Below are 22,237 nucleotides of genomic sequence, written 5' to 3' on the forward strand. Positions count from 1 at the left end.
AGTTGTACTTTTATACTTTAATATATAAAACTATAAAAGCAGTTTTAGTTTGATGAAAGACATGTATTTATACGGTCATCCAGGCATTTTTGATGAACACTGACAAACAGGGTTAAAAGCAGAGGTATCCTCATGATAACATATTGTCATTCAAATCGTGATTTTAAGGAATACTGTACTACTAATGCAATACAGCGCAGTCAAACAGGATTTTTTTCCCCCTTTTTTTAAAACCTTTTGGCAAGTTCATGTGGATTATTATCTAAAATATGAAGATAGGGACATGTTTTAAACGGTAAGGCGCTTCAAGGTGGACACAGTTTCAGAGAAAGTGATATGTTGGCATCAGTTATGTTTGTATCATCAGCCAGAGGCAGATATGAGGTTACAACAAGCAAACAGAAGGAACACCCCTCCGTTTTGGCCTCTACCTTCTCTTTCTCCCATTATCTTCTCCCATTATCTCCCCGCCCCACCCTGATCAATCATATGTTCCAGGCTTTCACCTGTCTGGTAAAGACAAAAGGTCCCACACACACACACACACACACACACACGCACGCACGCACGCACGCACGCACGCACGCACGCACGCACGCACGCACACACACACACACACACACACACACACACACGTGCTTTCCATTTTATTTGCATCCTCAGATTTCCATTTACAGTATTTGCATAAGCACCTGGAGGAGGCACACGACATCTGACAAAGAGAGGTCTAATGGAGTTAAATAAAACTGAAAATGAAGGGACAAAAGAACCTGTGAGTGACTGAAACATGTAGATCAGGAGAGTGGTGTTCCCAGGGTTTTAAAGAGGGCAAAGCTGCCCCAACCCCACAAGTCAACAGAAAAATGAGCATTAACACAAGCGCTGCTCTGATAACAAGACCGACATTAAGCATCTGTAATTTACACAGTCATCGTGGTTTATCAGCATATTCTCCCTCAGCTGAGGAACACACACACACACACACACACACACACACACACACACACACACACACACACACACACACACACACACACACACACACACACACACACACACACACACACACACACACACACACACACACACACACACACACACACACACACACACACACACACACACACACACACACACACACACAGCACACACACACAAGCACAGATCTAGGCGAGTGCACAGAAAACACACTGTTTAATAATTAGACCATCGTGAGACTGGTTAGTTTTACAATACGGATGATGTGTTGTTGCTATAGAAATCCTGCAGCCAAATATTTGATGATCAAGGTAAGACTGACAATCATGCATGTACATTACCAAAAGATTGTTGTTTTTAAGAAAAACAAGCTCTAAAATTTGTGAAAAGTTAAAATAAGAGAGCTATTGATTGTATGTCTGTAGGCCTCATGCTTAAAATTAGAACTAGAACTGCTGCCTCACAGTTTTATATCTCCGCCAACCAGTCAAGCTGCAGTTTACTTCCATGTTTGTAGACTTTGAGGGAACAATGTCTACAACCACCAAGGCTCCCAACATGGATCTTGCTGCAAAGATGATGCACACACATCTTCAACCTGACTGCACAGAAGATCCATAAAGTAACCACAGTTTTAAGATGCACCCCGAGATTAGTGTCACCACTTCAATATCTGACCATAGACTTTATATAAAGGTGGACGTAGGTCTGAAAAGTGAGGCCAATTCAGGTGTACAATCCACAAGTACAATACCACAAAAGGTCACTAGAGGTTGGCTCCAAAAAGCCTTTGACCTCATAGATTTCTATACAATGTCTCTCATGAAGTCAATAATTTTTTTCCACAAGTCAATATGGTGTCATTTGCTAAATCACTCCTTTGAATAAGTTTTCTGAAGGTCCATCTGAAAATAATTCTGTAATTAATTTGATATTTGGCCACAAGAGTTGGTATAGTTGGGGGCTTGCGGGTTTGATTGACAGGTCTCCTTCTGGCTCCAAAAAAACAAGATGCAATAGTCAAGATGCCGAACTAGAGGCTTGAAACCAGCAGTTCACAAACAATGGGTGACGTTATGGTTGGTGGCTGCTTGTATGTGACCAAATGTAAAATAGGATCTTTTGTTCCTGTGTATTGAATAATGGCCTGAAAAGTGTTATGATGTCACGGTGAAGTTGACCTTTGACAATTTGCATGACATTTTTTGATCTCTTCTTATCCTTGTATCCTGTTAGGCCTTAAGTTATGGCCACAAACATGTTTTGTGAGGTCATGGTGACCTTTGACCTGTGATTACCAAAATCTAATCAGTTCATCCCTGAGTCCAAGTGAATTTCTGTGCTGGATTTGAAGACTTTCCAAACGTGCTCACGAGCATTAACAAGGCATAAAAACTCCCATTTAAGTACATTTTCATGAAACTGAAATTAATTTCACCAATAGTTTTAGTTGACAAAATGTAATTGATGAACAAATGATTCCAGCCATGATTGACACGACACGTTTCTGTCCTTTAACCATTCAAAAGCAAGTCTGGACAGCTAAAAATAGCTCTTTGCGAAATATATATCCATTTTTGAAGACATTTTGAAAGACAGAAACGTATAACTCTTTAATATATTAATTTAAACTGAGATATCAGCAAACAGAATACAAAGTACAGTTTCTTGTCACTTCTGTGTCCATTTAAAAGCATTTAAAAATGTAGTAAAAACAAATAGTCCTACTCTGCTGCAACAATAAACTCATGTTTTCTTGATGTCAAAGTAAAAGCTCTGTTTACATACACAAGATATTATAGTATTGTATTATTTTTCATTTGTACTTGTATGAGATGCAGTTTTTTTAGCTTTTATACTAATTTTCAAAGTTAAAATATGTGTGTGTACACATGCAGTAGAGAACGCTGTCAAACACTGTGTGGCCAAAAATAGGCTGCTTGCCCAGCTAATCTTCCTTCCTTTCCATAAACACTCTAGCAGGAGAGGACACACACACACACACACACACACACACACACACACACACACACACACACACACACACACACACACACACACACACACACACACACACACACACACACACACACACACACACACACACACACACACACACACACAAAACTGGTTTCCCTTCCTTGGAACAAAGATATTTTCATTAGCTTTAAGCAGCTCCTTCAGTGGCAGACTGCTGCACCCTCACAATCGTATTGTCTGCACCTTTTTCCTAACTGTGTTTCCATGCTGCTGTGATGACTAAAGTCTTATCTATCTATGTATCTAACTGTTGACCCCCCCCCCCCCACACACACACACACACACACACACACACGATAAACCCAGACAGAGCGATAACAATGGTCATCCTGCCGTGATTCTTTTCAGACAGCGAGTGAGGACAGCTGACAGGGAGCAGGGACACCAACCAGCACTTAACACATGACCTTCCTAATGGCTCCTGACTTTCTGTGTCAGTACTCTGTGAGTATTGTAGTACAGTACTCCTTTTGTGGGACATCAATCTCTTTACAGTCACATTGTGAGGACTCGACTTCCTTTGGGGGACAAAAAACAAGGCCCCATAATGTAAAGGCATTCCATTTTAAATTGAGGACTTGGTTTAAGGTTTTAAGGCTAATCCTCATGCCATCCCCCATCTCACATTCACACACACAAAGATTAAACTGTCCTCATCTTAAAAACAAAATCAAAGTCCTCTTTGAATGTACTACCGTCTGGGATGATTTGATTAATCTCGCTTCCGTACGATCACAGAGCTGAGCATCAGCCAGATGCAATGGCAGCATTCTGAGGTTGAATTACGAAGCCAGTTGGACTGTTTGGGGAGGCTGTTTGATAAGGTTTGGTGCTGGATGCACGGGGGGCATGTGGTCAGTGGTCGGAGTTGTGGCCTGCTGAGCCGGAGTCTGGAGGATGGAGGCATGAAGACAGAGTTGATGTCTGCGTTACCTTTGGCTGCAGCCTGACCAGAATAACTGCAAGGAGTCTCTGAAATTCCTTTTCGCATGGATGTGTGTGTGTGTGTGTGTGTGTGTGTGTGTGTGTGTGTGTGTGTGTGTGTGTGTGTGTGTGTGTGTGTGTGTGTGTGTGTGTGTGTGTGTGTGTGTGTGTGTGTGTGTGTGTACATATGCTGCTGTCGCTCATCTGCGTAGTGGAATCCCCCACTGCTTTTTAAGCAGAGAAGAAAAGAATACCAGCTTGTTACCTTTACTCTGGATTTTATAAAGTGTGCTTGTGGACTGGAATTTGTTGCGAGACCTGGGTGAGTTTCCCAGCAGTGTGCTAATGAGAGACCAGGGCACCAGTGCCTCTTATTTTGGTGGAGAGAGCTGGACTCATAAATGCATTAGGCTTCAACAATTATTTGTTTTCTCACCAAAACTTAGATGAGAAGATTCACACCACTGTCAGGAATATACAGTAAATATAAAACTATATAGATAGCAGTTACTTATCTTAGCATAGCGTAAAGAAGCAAAAACCAGTATGATTCTGTCCAGCTGTAATACAAATTTTGTATCATTTCTTGAATTATTTATTTTGGCAGCATTTTATCATTTGTGATCATTTTGCCAGGAAGCTATGACCTACTTAAAGCTGATTGTTGTCCCATCGGGGTGCCGGATGTGTAGGTTTTGTTTCAAGCAGAAATGTATTGCTCATTGAACACCAGTCTGTTCAGTCTGAAAACTAAACACAAAACAAACCCATATTAAGTGTGACTTGGATAAGTGACTAAATTCATATGCATGTATTATCACTGTAGTATTCACACTGTGTACATTAATATGCATGAATTTTAGTTCATGCGTATACATGTACACAATGTGTTCGTTATGAGGGTGCGCAGCTGTTTTGCATAGCCCATGTTTAATCCATGTGGGCGGACGTTACTTTGCATTTTCGTTGCGTGTACAGAGAAGAACAATCATGTCATTTCTGGAGTGCAGAAAAAACTTTCATCAAAGGCAACTGAGTCTTTCTTACAACTAACAGTTTGGAGTTTACTGAAATTACATGTCAAAATCTGTCTGCAGACACACACAAATACCCGCATCAAGGTCAACTAAGTGCAGCTAAAACTGTTAAAACAGTCTCAGAGGGGATGTCCTGCCATGACGGCAGCAGCTGAGAATTTCAGAAGAGAGTTAGGAAAGAGGAGGAGGTGGATGGAGAGGAAGATCTGAGGCAGGAGAAGACCCTTGCAGGAGAAATCCAAAACAAAACAAAGAACCCCAGATATTCTTGTATATTTCACTACAACAGAGCAGAGCTCAGCCTAATTTCTCTAAATTCAATGAATTGACTGACATCATTTGTCACTTATGATCCAAAAAATGTTTTGATTAAGCTTGAATTAAAATATAAATGAAATTTCTGTTGTTTCAATGCCTTTTTGAGATAAAATATTTGAGTCATCAGATTCAGCCTGTTAATATTTCCAACAAATATGTCATGTATAGTTTGTTTTTTGCTTATGATTTAGAAAGAAAAGTGACATGTGAACACTTTATAGAATCAAATCAAATTCACACTATTTCCAACTGTACTTCATTTTGTTCTGCATGTCCAGGTCATCACACCCATCTTTTTCCCACAAACAGCTCACTTCCTCTTTCCTCTTCACTGCATGACATCTCTGACCTGCCACCCTCCTGCTCCCAAACAAACACACATAAACACACACGCTCTGCTAGTCTTTATAGAAAAAGTGTGAGTTATGTTAAACCTGGTGGTGTTTGTGTGTGTGTGTGTGTGTGTGTGTGTGTGTGTGTGTGTGTGTGTGTGTGTGTGTGTGTGTGTGTGTGTGTGTGTGTGTGTGTGTGTGTGTGTGTGTGTGTGTGTGTGTGTGTGTGTGTGTGGCATTGTTCCCAGTGTGACAGCTTAACTTTTGTGCTGAGTAACTATGTGACCAGAGTCTGACCTGAGTTGATTAGTGTGTCTGTGTGTGTGTGTGTGTGTGTGTGTGTGTGTGTGTGTGTGTGTGTGTGTGTGTGTGTGTGTGTGTGTGTGTGTGTGTGTGTGTGTGTGTGTGTGTGTGTGTGTGTGTGTGTGTGTGTGTGTGTGTGTGTGTTGTGTTCAGACCACTTGCTGAATTGACCAAATGTGCCTGACTTCATGATGCATTTTAGTCAACTGAACTTGTTTGACAGATGATGCAATGCATCGTGTACATTCACATATTTAATGTCCTGACATTACAGTTAATTATATGGTTACAGTTAAACGTATTAGAATAAACGTTCAATACTTTTTATACACGTGCACAATCTTTCCCCATGCTAGCGCTGTGTGCAGGGTCGGCCACAGTGACTACAGTAGCTAGATCCAACAAAAATATAAATGCAACACTTTTGTTTTGTTTGCAATTTTCATGATGTGAAATCTAAGACTTAATCTGTGCACAAAAAAAAGTTTTATTTGTCCCAAATTTTGTTCATAAATTTTGTTCACAAATGTCTTCACAAATTTCCACTTTACCTTTGCCAAAATAATCCACCCACCTGACAGGTGTGGCACACCAAGATGCTGATAGAACAGCCTGATTATTGCACTGGTGGGTTTTGAACTGGTAATAATGAATCACTACTCTAGAAAGTGCAGTTTAATCTTGATTACAATTTTTTTTTTTTCAGTATTAAGCACAATTTTACACATTGCTACATATACGTGTTTTTATCTTTCTATATTAATCCAGAGCATCCCAAACATGCTCAATGGGTGACATGTGTGGTGAGTATGCAGGCCATGCAAGAAGTGGGATGTTTTCACCTTCCAAGAATTCTGTTCAAATCATTGTAACAAGTGGCCATTCAATTCACCAATCCGGGGTAAACCTGTATAGTCATAATTATAATAATCATGCTGTTTAATCAGTATCTTGATGTACCACCTGTCAGGTGGATTGATTATCATTAACGTTTTTCCTGTATTCTAAAAATAATCAGTGCTAACACATTGCCACAACATGAGTTAGATTCCGGCTGGGCTCACTCTTTACATTATCTATATGGTTTGCATTTTCCCGGTCATGAGATTAAGCTGAGCTTTGTGCACTGGATAGTGTCGGCACCTTTTCTCCTCATTCAAAGAACTTCCTCAGTATTTTTAGTGCTTCCATTAATGGGTGTGGAGAGTCAGGCAGGAATAGCAAAGAGGAAAGAGGAAGGATATTCAAGGCATTTCAAGTACAGCCTCCAGCTGTACTGTTGTTTTTCCTCTTCATACAATTCAGTATAGTTCCTACAGCCAGGACTCACATTTAATACAAACACAATGATGTGATCATGTGTATTCCATTTATTATGAATGTAATTCATAATCTTCTATTATATTCTATTTTGGTTTAGTTGTTTTCATCTCCTCTTGGATGATATGCACCCTCCACTATGCACAGATCGGTGCCCAAATAACACAATACGACTCACGTTTTAGTACGTTGTTTTTGATGAGCCACCCTGCATGTGAAGGCAGCGGTGAGCAGTGAACAAAGCTCAAGAGTGGTTTGTGTGAATAAAGTTGACAGATAGTGACGGATGGGCCGACACAAAGAGAATATCACATTACACACTCTTGACAGTGCAGGCAGTTGGAGGAGGGGGAAGCAAAGTAACACACACACGCGCGCGCGCGCACACACACACAAGGGCACTGAGATACACAAGCTTACACACATGAAACTTATAAATGTGTATGTGGACATACACCAACAAGGATCCTTGCACACAGAAGGAGGGCATCGTTTTATAAACTCACAAACAATACATAAAGATATACACAAATAAACATCCTTGGACAAACAACACATCTCTTTTGTTCCCTGATAACAAACCCAGACAAATGATACTTTGTCGACCAATCACATTTTCCTGAAACACCAGGGAGCCCATAAAAGAGCCTGTTCATAAAGTTTGAATGTGTTTGAAAAATAGCAAGTTTGAACATATTAATAGAATAGAGTAATAGAACTTAATAATTCTGCAGACATAACATAATGTGCAATTCACACATACACATACACACATACACACACACACACACACACACAAGTGGTTAGAAAAATGGATAAAGATGCCATTTTAAAGCAGTTGTTTATTGCTTAAAAAAAATTAAAAGAAATAAGTAGAGCATCACTGTCAAATTAACTGTTTGTGGTGTAATCATAAACAGCAGCTTTATATTTCCTGAAGATATTATTATCTCATTGATAGTAAATGTAAATGTCCTCTGAGTTCCTCCGGAATCAATGAACTCCTCTCTTTATTATTTGTTAAATTTCTTCACATAAATGGGAAAATACTAACAATGAAATACCAAATGGAACAGCTACGTTGATTTCAACATACTTTGTTTGACACATAGCTTGCCAGAAATCCATTCAAATCCAGTCAACACCACTCCCTAGTAGACACCATTTTTAGAACAATAAATCAGCTTCCTGCAGTTAATTTAGGAAAAGAATCATGAAAACTGCATCAAACGCGTTACAATGATAGAGCAGGATGCTAAATACTGAATACAGAGTAAACACGAACTGATGAACACTTATATCAATATTACAGTTCCCAAATCAATTGGGAAGAATTTATTTGTTTGAAAATTCTGGTGAAATTTTATATTTTGATCAAAACATTTTACAGTCATTTGAGACATTTGCAGACTCAGACATTTGAACATTTTGGAATTTAATAAGGACTTTGAATATGTCTTTCTATTCTTATATTATTACATACTCCTTTAACGATAACATGAAATAATTCCATTACACAAAATGCCTAATTATCGCATTGTTTGACTACAGGGTTTTGCGAACAAAATACCTTTTTTTCTTTTTTAATGACATTTTATCTTAATTTAGAATTTAATGTGAAAAATATTAATGTCACACATGTATTCACATCTGTTTTTCTTGCTTCACAGGAGTCTCATGCCACAAAATGCCTAATTTATAGGCATCTTTAAAATGTGGGACGTCAAAAGCCCAAAACTCAATAACAATTATGTTGCACTAAATGTTTAAGTTAGAGAAGGTTTGCCAGTCTCTTTTTGCTCAGCTATACCCAATACTGTGCCCAGAAACCTGACAACTGAGTGTCAGTAAATTATGTGAAGGTTGTCATTCAATTTTCAGGTTGAATTAACTTTCCCTCCGTTAAAGGTGTTTAAACTATTTACCTTTTTATGATCAAAGGATTAAATAAAGTCAATTAAAAATGATTTGCAGCATGTTTTGTAACATGTCAAATTTAGCTCGTATTTGTCTTAATAAATTGTGTAGATTACATTCAGTGTTGTTTTTAACTGAAAAATTAAAGTTTTAGTTCATGCGTAACCGGAACCTTTGAAGGGGAAGACTTAAACGGAAGGACACGTGTAAAGATGGCAGACGTCCCAGATAACGCACCTGAACGTGAGTGTTTAAACTTGTTTTTTTGGGGGGGATTTTTATCTCCAAATTAAAACAGGTGACTCGGTGTTTGTTGCTTTTAAATACTGTCTTAAGTATAAAGTTGTGGTGAACTTGTGAGCTACAGATAAACATCAACATGTTCTTGCGTCACTGTTTCTTCTCATCGTTGTAATCAATAACATTACACTTGTAACAGAGTTCAAGGTGTTTGTATTTAGTAAACGCATCAGGCATGATATGTGGACTACAGGGATCTTTGAGATCAAACTAATCGAGAGTCCCTCGTTGAATTGAAGTGACATGAGGTTGTTGTTGAAGTGCTTCTCGGATCGTCATCACTGGTTTAATGTCATTGCAGCAAACTGTGGATTTTGCCCGAGCAAAATAAAATAAACACACAAGGCTACTTAAATCGCTACTGAATATATTTGTGTGATAAAATGCCGCGCTACTCCCGAAAAATTCGCCGAGTCATGGTGACAATCCTCAACGTTCAGAATCACTCTGGAAAATGAGAGCGGACACGTTCTGGTGTTTCTTAATCAAAACCTTCTGCATTATGAAATTGTATACCTTTTTTCTTTTTTGAAGTCTCTATTCTGTATCACAGAAGTACACGTAAACGCTCCAAAAACAGTTTCCTATGCTTCCTCCTTCAATTAACTTGATTGAAATCGTCTCACACATCTCTTAGTTGAATTTATTACACAGCACACACACACACACACGTACGTACGTACGTCACGGACTGTAATACGCACACAACAAGGACCAATGAACCTGCACTACTGTCACTTTTTGACTTACACTAGTCACCTAAAGCACATGCTGCTGTTACGATTGTTGTCTTCAATATTGCTGCTATACTCTGGTGCTGCTTTTACTTATTTCTATTGTGTTTATCTAGTTGTCTTGTATTTATTTATTGTTTTCATTTATTTGCCTTGTACTCATTCATTCGGCACAGCTACATTTTCGAGAGAAGCCCATCAGCGTTTCATCGTACGGGCGTATACTGACTGAATGAATAAAGAACGTTCTGATTCAGATCAGGTTTAATGACCCGTCAAATACAATGAGCCCACATTTCATGTGTTACATTTCTTACATAAATCTCACACAATTACTCCTGACATCTTTTCTACAAATCTAAACAAAGCGGTCTGTAGTGTTCAGGAAAGTAAGGAAATATTGTCTGGCTATAGACTTTAGTTTAACAAGAGCCTCCAGAACATGTGTGGGGTTTAAATCAGTTTAAGATGCTCTGACAAAGCCAACATCCCGTTAACTGAACTCTGCTTTCACTCTTTAGACTGTCCAGGTACAACAAGTGAACAAGCAGGAAAGTCTACATCATGTGAGGGCTGTCCCAACCAGAAACTGTGTGCTTCCGGAGCCACAAAGGCTCCCGACCCTGGTAAGACCATATTTTATTATCTCATCTCTGTGGTTGTGTGATATATAGTCTCTATGGTCTGGTCCGTTCAACAAACAACATGTGGGTTTCGCATTGGATTGACTTTTTGTTGTTGTCTTGCTGTGTATCGAGAAAAGTTGGTTAAAACAACCAAACCCTTGTTTTGTTTGATTGGATTTTTGGTCGCACATCTCATCTCCATCCTTCATCTCCTTTGTTTCATCTCAGCAATCGCAGAGATCGGAGCAAAGCTGTCGACAGTCAAACACAAGATCCTCGTGTTGTCTGGAAAAGGAGGAGTCGGCAAGAGCACCTTCAGCGCTCACCTGGCCCACGCCCTCGCAAGTGACAGCACGAAGGAGGTAACATTGCATTTATGTGCCCAAGAAAATCATAGAGCTGACAGTTCAACAAACAAACAAATACTGTCTTTAATCCAGAATTACACGTATACATACTTATATTTCTTCTGGAGTTAAGGAGGAAGAACGATTGCATGTCAGTTTCCTCTTTTAAGGTTTAAGACGTGTTTCAATCTGTGTTTTCTGGAATGTAATCATATGCCCCTTTAAACTCTGCTGCTATGTCCTCTGACTGCTGTTTACTCTGCAACAGAGGTCTTATCTAAACCCGCTGCTGTGTGCTGTACAAACAATAATATGCCAATAGGGGTCACTGCAAACGTGAACATACAAAGGATTCAGGGAATAAAGTTCAGCACAATGGCTGATAGCTGCAACTAAAATAATATTACCAGAGTCCAAAAGATAAAATCTTCCATCATTTATTATATTATGAAGACAAAAATATCTGTCTTTGTAGTAAAACTCTCTAAAAAAAAAAAAAAAAAAAAAAAAAGAGATATTTATTTGATTTCTGTTTACTCGGTTGCAGAGTGTCTCCTTATTGATTTAGTGTACAGCAGTGACAACTGTGTTAAATAAGTTCAGCTGATTTCAGGCTGCATTTCCAGGTTAAAATGTTACTATATGTTGAACCACCTTGTTAAAGCATGATTTCTCTGGTTAAAATTAAATCACATGTCATCATACTTAACCTTTGAATATTTAACATTCACTGATGCAGTCCGGTCACCAGTCAGCCAACTACTGCTAACTAAGTTCATTCATAAAAGACGATATCATGCATAGCAGCCCGGTCCTTCTCTTATCTTAGGTGTTCTCTTACAAAAAGCTCTTGGTGTCAGAGGGGATACACCACATGGGTGCAAACACCGTCAGCAGTGAGTCTCTGGTTCGATTCCCAGTTGGGTGGACCTTTACTACGTGCAATTTCCCTGCTCTCTTTCCCCCACATTACCATTTCTATCTTTATTGCAAGAAAAAGGCCCAAATGAAAAGATTTTATAGGGGAAACTGACCATGTTTAGTGCCTTTTAAGGAAACCTCCTCGTGGTGGGTCATTTAATAATACTGAACCCGGCACTCAGTCAAGGAGGCAAGAAGATTCTTCCTGTAGCCATGTCAAGAGGTCCGCGTTCACACCATCACCATGCTTGTTGCTGACGTTCGTACAGGATTACAAAGTGTACGATCAGATTAGACCGTCACAGACTCCACTACACTGTAAACTACTGAGTGTTTGTTTTTCTCCTTCTCTCTCTTTTTCTGACATCAGGTTGCTCTGCTGGATGTAGACATCTGTGGTCCATCCATTCCCAGGATCATGGGCTTAGAGGGAGAACAAGTAAGTTGTGGCCAGAAATGTTAATAGCAAGTTATTACAGAGAATCAATAATAACAATAGTTTAAGTACAACACATAATATTCATAATAATGACCACAAACAAAAACAAAGTTTACACGTTTCATTTTAATGGGCCAGTTTGAGATTCTTCCCACACAGTCTGTACTCTGTTGTCTCGTGTGCAGGTTCATCAGAGTGGCTCAGGCTGGTCTCCGGTGGTGAGTCACTTCAGACAGTGTTTGAGTCTTTACTCTTTAATTTTCTGATGAAATTTCATAATATTCATGAATCAAAATGTGTCTCTGTGTGTTTGTTGCAGTATGTGGAAGACAACCTGGCAGTCATGTCTATCGGCTTTCTGCTCAGCAGCCCTGATGATGCTGTGATCTGGAGAGGACCCAAGAAGAACGGTGAGCTTGTGTTTGTGTACGAGATATTTATGTTGCTGTTTCCAAGTGTCACACCTCAACAACCTGCACGGTGTTTGTCTCCAATCAGGGATGATCAAGCAGTTTTTGAGGGACGTTGACTGGGGGGAACTGGATTACCTCATCGTGGACACTCCACCCGGCACCTCTGATGAACACCTGTCAATTGTCCAGTACCTCAGCTCCACCCATGTTGATGGTGCCGTCATCATCACCACACCACAGGTACAAACAGATGTGCTCAAAGGCTGCAAGTCATAGGCAAAATGTGTTAAATATTCATATTCGTTCAAGCTGAGACTTGGCACTTTAGTCTCCATTTTCTAATTTCAAATTGAATGTGCTGTAGCAGTGAGCCTGAAAAATAAATGCTGCCTGGACTGTTAACATTAGACACTGTAAAGGGAAATTCCGCTTGAAAACATTGCCTGCGTCTACTTTCACTCCTGTAGATTCTACTTGTACTTCAGCTGGTGATTTCCCAAAATGATTTTCAACCACCTGAAGTTGTTTGTTCAGCCAGTGGTCTATCTGTAACTCTGTATTTATTTATGATCGTAACACTAAAAGCCACAGACAACAAATGAGAGCTGCTAATGGGCTCAAAAGCTCAAAACACAACAGCTGAACTGCATTATGCAGTTTCCTGGTATTATGAAATAATCATAATGCCCCTCATCTGGACACTGGTGTCGCTGCCTCTTTGTGACACTACAGGGTATCGAGATAATTCCAGCACATGCTGTTTTTGTCGCCGGATATAAACAGTAACCAGCATTATCAGCAGCAGAACCTTGAATTACTTCCTTGCTACATTTGACAGATTGATGTGTTTGTTTGTACAGAGGATAGGAGAGGCATGGTGGATACCAGAGGTATGATTGAATCTCTCACACTGGACAGAAACTAAACTGGTGTAAAAAAAATCCCAACAACTGTGGGTTTACAGGCTCTTTGAAGGTATCCATCCCATAAATGAATGTATTATATTTACAGATAGAAACACAACACGATACTCTCAGGCTTTAGTTGCTGACTGCTCATTATTTTACCCATGTTTTGATTAGGACTTCAGATTTGTTTGTGTGATAAAGAGTAAGTAAGTAAGTTGGTGTTTGTACTAAACACCCACCAAAAAGTCTGCCACACACATATACTCGCCGACAGATTCAATTTCAATTAAATGTATTTATATAACACCGAATTACAACACATTTGTTATTTCACACTTAAAAACAGTGAAATCCTCACCACAGAACTTTACATTGTTATACAAAAGAAGAACTCAATAATTTCCACACGAGCGACTGGGAGGAAAAAAAGTCCCTTTTTAAAAGGATGTAAAACCTTCGACAGAACCAGGCTTAGAGGTTGGCAGCCATCTGCCTCGACCACATAAATACTGCATATCAACCCTGTATATGTGCAGACAATATGAAAACAATGCTGTAGGATTTCTGCTATCTGAACCAGAACTGGCATTAAAGGAGCCATGTGTTGGATTTAGAGGCATCTTTTGGTGAGTTTCCAGATTGCCACTAATTCAGTGCCCCTCAACTCAGCTTCTGCAGTCATTGAAAAACATGAAAGGCCCTTTCTCGAGCCGATGTTTGCTTTGTCCATTCTGGGCTACTGTTCAAGCATAGCGGTGCAACATGGTGTGCTCCATGGAAGAGCACCTGCTCTCTATGCAGATAGAAAGGACTCATTCTAAATAAATATTAATACTTTATTTGACCCTGTAGGGAAACAAGTATGCAACATTATCACAACATCACAGAGCCACTTTCACAGACAGCAATCATAGACATGCACAACTTGCTGACATCCTGCTTAATTATTATGTGCATTATTTGTTGAAAAGTGTAATGGCTTGTGGAACAAGTGAAATAATGGCAACATTTCAAATGAAGAGGGAACGGGGTGTCTGTTGTTGTTGGCCTAATCAGTCTGTCTCTGTTAGATACTCTCCATCCTGGCTCTTGTTACCATTTTTCTGATTTAATGAAAGCACAACTATTCTAGTTTCGGACATTATATTCCATTTCTACCAATAGAGCCCTCTCAATCCTACACACTGGACCTTTAATTAAAATATGAAGACTGCACATGGGTCTTTTAATCTAATTTGTCCACAGTGGCAGCCATTATGAAGGTCCTCAGTTTGTCAAACAATTACAAGTGTACTTCTTGGTAATCTCAGTTGAATCCAATGTTGTTTCCCCGCTGATCATTCTTGTCAGAGTCTGGTGAGTTAAGCATTGCTGCCATGGCAACAACTGGGACTTACTCCAGTTTATGCACAATAAAAAGTTGAATCTGCTTTAAGTTGTTGGTGTGTGTCCTCCAAATAGGTTTTTCATGGGATGTGTGTGAGAAAAACTGATTCAAAACAAACATTTTCTTGCACCTGAAATAGACTATGAGGTCAGACAGCAGCAACCTCATTTCCTCATTCCTCCTGCTCTCGCTTAACCAAATGTAACCGCACGTCAGCCTGGAATTACCCAAACAGAGAAGCCAGCATATCTGATAGTCAGATGACTTGCCATATCCAATTTCTCACGTAAACATTGAAATAAGTTGGCAGGGAAAAGGAAGCTAGTACTGTGTCATCTTCCTGTGCCCCCACACCCACCCTTACTTTGGTTTGATCTTCATTCCCACGTGTTCCTGTTTCTGTGTCTGTCTTTAGGAAGTGTCTCTGCAGGATGTTCGGAAGGAGATCCGGTTCTGCCAGAAGGTGAAGCTGCCGATCATCGGCGTGGTGGAGAACATGAGCGGCTTTGTCTGTCCCAAATGCAAGGTGAGACAGACGCGCATGCGCACACGCAGTGATGCAAACAGGATAAAGGGTCATGACAGTGTACTTGATCTAGGAGCACAGGTTTTCCACCACAGTGCTGTGTGTGCAGAAAGTCGAGTTCCCCAGAATACACCCAGAAAAGAGGAACAGTGGTTGAAAGTGGAACTGCAAAAAGGTTGGCAGACATGCGTCATCTTCTCTAGTTTTACTTGGTTTTTTTTGGTCTGATCGCAGGCTTTGTTTGATTTAAAGGTGAACTGTCGTAAACTTCTGCTGCCAAGTATTTGGTTACCAAAGCGTGTCTGTTGCAGTCTGAATGAGAACAATCAAACACAAGTCGTTCTGACACTCGGGCTGTAGCAGCACCTGCTCAAAATCGCATATTTGGAAGTTTTAAGTGACTTGAACGTAACTCAACGTCTTTGCCTTCACTAACTAAAAGCTCTCCTATGAATATGCAAACAGTCCTCGCCTCTATCTCCACTCATATGGAAAGTCACACACACACGTGCTCACAGGATTGGTTCCAGGTATGTGATGTATGAAAGCCTAACTGTCCGAATCAGTATGTATGTCAACAAAGTTAAAGCCTTTACTGTGTGTTGTCCTTATCACTCAATATGTTTTTATTGCCTGACGTGATATTTTTTGTGGGCAGCCGCTGGATCAGCCTCCAACACTTGATACATGTAATGGTGGTGATTAGACTTAGAAGTATTCTCAAATTATAGTAAGTGAACTGTGGTGAATGGACAGGATCGTTTTTCAGGCCCACACCTGCAGATTTTTCACTCATGCGTGTCTGTGGTTGTGATGATTGAGATAACTCACATTTTCTACTGGAAGCGTCCCACTGGCAGAGATGCATGTTGTATTTATAGATACTTTCAGTGTAGTCATTCAACTCCTAAAAAGCATTCCTCCAATTTTACATGTGGGCACTATGTATGTGTTCCATGGAGCACTGCTTAGCTTGTGAAAACATTTGTTTAAATTCTCCCTAAGCTCAAGAAGAGCTATTTAAAGTCTGAGAAAATCAACAATGCCTTTTTGGGAAACTTCAGATTTGTAATAGAAAGCCTTTCATGCATATTTGGGGCTTAAAAAATGTGGGCATTTCAGAGGCAGGAAATGTCTAAGAAAAGATGCTGTTTACTTCCATTTTATGCTTTGGTTTTCACCATTTCTTTTGATCTCTTTCCCCCATGAGTCCTAGTTTTATGAAAGGGCAATTGTAAATCACCTGAATGTGTCATTAAACCAGCCCATTATAAAGGACTAGAACAGAAAATATTTCAAACTGGTTTATATTTCAAGCTATAAGTGCTTAAAAAAACATCATTTTTTAAGATGTTTAAAAGTCAGACTTTCACAGACAGTCAGGTTTTTGTCAATTTCACCAATGAAACTGACAACTCAGCAAAAAGACAGGGAACCAAAAGTACAAATCAGTGTAAGTCACCCTTTAAAATATTCTTTGTCGTAGTTTCATAGGGCCTGGGTGCTGTGCTGAGCTTGAATTCATAATGATCCTGATTGACTTTAAGTGGCTGGATTTCACGGTGGACAACTGTCATGTTAACTTTCACAACATTTTCTATCCCTGAGCTCCATGTGTATAAATAAGCACAGCACATTTGCAGTTTTACAATCAGACATGTCATACATAACTTAGTTTTTTTCTTTGTCCCCTCTCTTGTAGAACACGTCGCAGATTTTCCCTCCCACCAGCGGGGGCGCCCAACAAATGTGTGCAGATCTAAATCTACCTTTGTTAGGAAAAGTACCTTTGGACCCGAGGATAGCGCGCTGCTGCGATGAGGGCAAGTCTTTCCTCAATGAAGTACCGGACTCTCCTGCTGCTCAAGTTTACCAGAGAATTGTGCAGAGTGAGTGCATTTCTTGAAATATGTACACAGCACGTACACATTCACGACATCTGCAATGTCCATTTGTCTTCTCTTGCATCATTTTGTTACATTCCTAAGGAAGGAAGTTAGACGCACACTCATACGTATTCCTTCTTCCAGTGAAGCCCCTCAGTGTTTTTGATGACCAGATGGTTTAGTTGACGGCCCAAATCCCGATTAAATGTAATGAAAGAAGAAGTGATCACTTTACAAATGGGAAGCAGTCGACGAAAAGGGAAGAAGAGGAGTTGTATAGAAATGTTATCATTCTTTTTAGATCACGAGATCAGACTTGTTGGATCAAATGCGGTTTGTGTAACAGACGATTGACTCGTGGATGTTGCAGGAACAAACACAAACACAGAAGTCCTAACATCATCGTCACCCTCCTCCTTTCTCTCCTCTTCCAGGTATCCAGGACTACTGCTCCAACAGCGCGACAGAGGAGCGGAGCACAACCTGAACCCAACGGACAGCGGCCATGTTGGAGGCAGATCACATGAAAAATGTGTGTTAGAAAACTACTGAATAAGAAACACGTATATAAGAAAGCTCAGAGCATCAATGTTACAAAGTTTATAAAAACTTGTCAGAATGATCTCCAAAGAAATATGTAGGATTTATGACAGGCTGCAGCTTTGATATTGTTGCGCCAGGGTTCCTCTCCCAATGCAGTATTTCCTTAAGAAGTATTTAGGATAACACATTTGAACAAAAGGGATGAATATATAATAATAAATGATTATAGTATTAATTCCCTTGTAATACAATCAAAACTAGTTTCACTTTGTAATAAAGTATCATTATCATTTCATAATAAATAGTAGTCTGATCCTAATCAGCACTTAAACACAATTAAATGTTTGCATTTTGTAATGATTCTAATAAGGATGTAAAATCTTAAAAAAAAAAAAAAAGAATGGGTCACAGATTTATAGATTCATTTTTAAGGAAGGTGAAATAATTGTCTAAAACAGCTGGGCACTTCAGTTTTTACTAGAGCCCGACAGATGCTGGATTTTTGGGGCCAATACCATGATCAATTTGTCACCTGATATTCTTTATATATACTTACATTCACTATATACACATTTTTATAAATGATCACTCAAAAGAAAGTGGCTATGAAACACTTTTGAGATTGAGTGACAAATATATATAATGGAGGCAAAGCAGGATATTTTACAGTTTATCATTGACACTGACTTATTATCAGCAAAACACAACCCACCGGTTTTGTTTTGCTGATAATAAGTTAAAAAATGTCTTCAAAAGTGTCATTTGTATAGCATCTAGTCACAACTTCGGTCACTCGGTTTGTCCTGATTTACAGTAAATTATTTTGTTAAAAACAAACGCTTTGACGGATGTTTTGTTTAATGTGCTTACTTGAATTGATTTACAAAATAAATGACCAAATCACCAAGGACCGAATGAAATAGGCATCCATGATTTTCCCAATTTTACCAAACCCTTTGTGCGTTCATTTCTGGAGTGTCCTCGCATGTACTTTGCGTTATAGTTGTAGTTCCTCCAGGGTTCACTAGAAAACACATGTGAAACTGCATCTGCATCCTGCTAACAGACAAAACAACAGCAGCCACAAGCACACAAACGGTGTGTTTCTCAGATGTGAAGGATAATATGCATATTACACTGCATGTGAGAAACACACACACGGATGCACTACGGCAAATTCGACTTTCATCTAATGATAAATTTGGTTGCAGTCAACAGTTAAAGTAAAAGTATGACTTCTAGCAATAACAATTAAAAAGTCTTCAAAATAAATATGTTCCCTCCAAAAGTCAGGTCTTATAAACGGTTTGAAAACGTTTTCTTGCCTGACACAGAATTAGTCGTAACATTAGTTATAAACTATTCAGGAGATGTTCTACAACTCCAAACTGAAATTGGGATTGCTGTGACAGTGGACAGTGTCGGGTGCGTTTTAGTGGATGTTCAGTCAGCACCATCAGTTAGGTTAGGTTAGGTAGTTACTTTATTAATCCCAGAGGGGAATTTTTTTTCGCTACAGCAGCATACAGGAAGCAATAAGATAATAATAGAACAATAGAAAAGCAATAAAATAACAGTAAAATAGCAGTAAAAATTATAAAATATAAAATGCACAGTATATACAGTACAGTATATATCTATATATATTATATACAAACAACCAAGAAACACAGACAACAGTGTTATTGTTATGTGATGGATTTTGCCAGAGGTGAGTTATTGTACAGTCTTATTGCAGTGGGCAGGAATGATCTCCTGTATCAGGAATGATCTCCTGTATCTGTCCTTGTGACAGCGGAGCTGGAGGAGTCTTTTTGGAGAAAGTGCTCCGCTGTCCCTGCAGCAGGTGGTGGAGAGTTACTATGCATGCACAATGCCAAAAAGATGCCATGCATTGGAATCTTTATACAGGAGGTACAGGACATGGTTCTCACTAAATGAAACTGTAGCAAAAGATTTTTGATATTAAAAAAAAAAGTTTTCCATTATTTCAATATCAATGATTATTAACACCAATCAGCCTCAAGACATTTTAAAATCTTGACCCTCTAACACTTTAATAACAACAAGTTGTAGTTACCTTAACAGATAATCTGTGCTGTGATGAGGTAATTGTGGCTGCCCTATTTCTAAACAACTGGTGCATGGCATTAAGACATGCATCATTGAACCAAACTAGTTCCAATCTTTGAAACGGACGCACATTTGCTGCTTGTGGTGACACAGGTTTGTTTACTGGCAGGACTTACCAGATGTCCCTAGATCAGTTAAACAATGATGGTCATGCCTGATTTTTATGAGATAATCAGTGAGTGTATTTGTGCTGCTGTGTGTAATGTGTAATTGTGTCGAACGTAATACATTTCTTGGCCACCGTTAGACAAAATTAATGCTGCTATAAACGACTGGAGGGATTTTTGAAGATGAAATGTGATGATGAAATTGTGAAACTGAATTCGGGCCTCCTATCAGATCCTCTCCTTATGTAAGCATAATGTAACTCCACTTCCTCATAATAAGAATGATTTCGCTGCCTCCAGGGCAAACGACTCTCTTTTACATAAATTCTCACAATTCTTGAAACAGACCTCCCATCAAACCGCACTAGCACCTCCCTCCATTGATCAGAACGCCTCCTGGACAAAATCAATGTGCCCCATTAAAAAGAAATAACTAAAACTCCTAAAGCTCTACGAGTAGGTGTCTCTCCTGCTGGAGCTCGACGTCGGCACCATGGCTCAGTTCGAGGAGGTTCTGGCCGAAGTGCGACTCGCTCTCACCTGGGCCTCTCCTGCTGAGGTCCAAGCTCTGCTGGAGGTTTTGGTGGAGGAACGGATCATTTCAGAGGCCTACAGCAAGAGCTTGAGTCTGCATCAATGCACTGAGGGGATCGCGCCTGAGCCAGTTTACAGGGAACCAGGATCTGAAAAATCCTGACCAAGGACGGCTCAAACTGGCAGGATCAGAGTCTGTATCATCAGTGGATGAAGATAACAGCGAAAAGTCTGGACCACAAATGAATCCACTGTATGAGCATCAAGTTATTCACAGAAATAATCCCAAACTCCTTCAGGAATTGCGAAAGGGGACAGCAGTGCTCAACCATCACCTCGATCAAAGACTCAGTTCTCCACCGACGGTGTCTGACTATCACTGCCATCTCAGATTAAAGGATAGAAAGGCAGAAGTGCAGAGACGTGCAGCATCGATGCAGAGGCCTGGAAGTCATAGTGAAAGACTGAATGAGGGGAATTTGGAAAATGAGAAGGAGTGGTTAGAGCAGGTAGGGGAGGCAGCTCGGAGGACAGCTGTCCCTCCGTGGCAGCACTGGCACAGAGGACGGAGGATGCTGGTGCCCTTGGTTCCTGGTACGACTGCTGGCTGCTCAACAAATGAAGACATGCTGACGGGTGGTGGAGCACGATGCCCCGCTTTGGATATGGAAGCAGAAACAGAAGTGGCAGCCGCTTGCAGGACACTTGATGAGTACAATTTTAATTGTACAGAGTTAGAGATTACAGACCCAAACTTCAGACTGGACACAGAGGGAGACACTGACACGTCAAAAGAGCTTGATTTCTCTACAAACAGCAATGTGGCAGCAACTGGATTTGATTATTTCACACTGTTTGGGGCAGCAGGAAGTGCCTCACCTGTTGAAGCCTGTGCAGCAACAGACGTAACCAACAACACCAGGGAGAAACTGGACGGCCATGTCGATGTCTCCTGGCCCTGTGACGGGACAACAGACGACTTGTTTTCTTTGACCATGGATCCACAAAGTAGTCTGAATTCTGGACTCCCAGAAGATAATCTTACACATTTACTTTCTTCATGTACACCAACAGACACTCAAACTGTCGGGCAAAACAACTTGTGTGTAGGAGTCACAGATAATCGAGAAACTGTTTCCAGGACTGCTGATAGCACAACAACCTGCAGCACCAACAACAGAGTAACAGACTTCCATGACAATGTGGATTCACACTGGGGTAAGTTTGTGCTCAGTAATCATTATATTTTTGTCCTATTTAAATT

General features: G+C 39.9%; 1 protein-coding gene across 1 annotated transcript; it reads left to right on the forward strand.

The window, feature by feature from the left end:
• The first annotated feature begins 9,356 nt into the window (after positions 1 to 9,356).
• Positions 9,357 to 18,540, forward strand: nubp1 (nucleotide binding protein 1 (MinD homolog, E. coli)). Its single transcript, XM_069710059.1, has 10 exons — positions 9,357 to 9,412; positions 10,725 to 10,829; positions 11,058 to 11,191; positions 12,468 to 12,536; positions 12,722 to 12,754; positions 12,856 to 12,946; positions 13,035 to 13,189; positions 15,660 to 15,770; positions 17,473 to 17,659; positions 18,091 to 18,540. Exons 1-10 carry the CDS (start codon positions 9,382 to 9,384, stop codon positions 18,141 to 18,143), a joined length of 969 nt encoding a protein of 322 aa, XP_069566160.1. The 5' UTR covers positions 9,357 to 9,381; the 3' UTR covers positions 18,144 to 18,540.
• The last annotated feature ends 3,697 nt before the right edge of the window (positions 18,541 to 22,237 follow it).

The sequence above is a fragment of the Brachyistius frenatus genome, unplaced genomic scaffold (genome assembly GCF_029030835.1).
Source record: "Brachyistius frenatus isolate BFR_SWC_R1_liver_20210118 unplaced genomic scaffold, ASM2903083v1 Contig_88, whole genome shotgun sequence".
Taxonomy (NCBI): domain Eukaryota; kingdom Metazoa; phylum Chordata; class Actinopteri; family Embiotocidae; genus Brachyistius; species Brachyistius frenatus.

Excerpts from the sequence above, each read along its gene's own strand:
- nubp1 (XM_069710059.1), top strand. The coding sequence starts at position 9,382 with ATGGCAGACGTCCCAGATAACGCACCTGAAC. Across the intron at positions 11,192-12,467 it reads CAAGTGACAGCACGAAGGAG|GTTGCTCTGCTGGATGTAGA; the intron begins GTAACATTGCAT and ends TTCTGACATCAG. Across the intron at positions 17,660-18,090 it reads TTACCAGAGAATTGTGCAGA|GTATCCAGGACTACTGCTCC; the intron begins GTGAGTGCATTT and ends CTCCTCTTCCAG.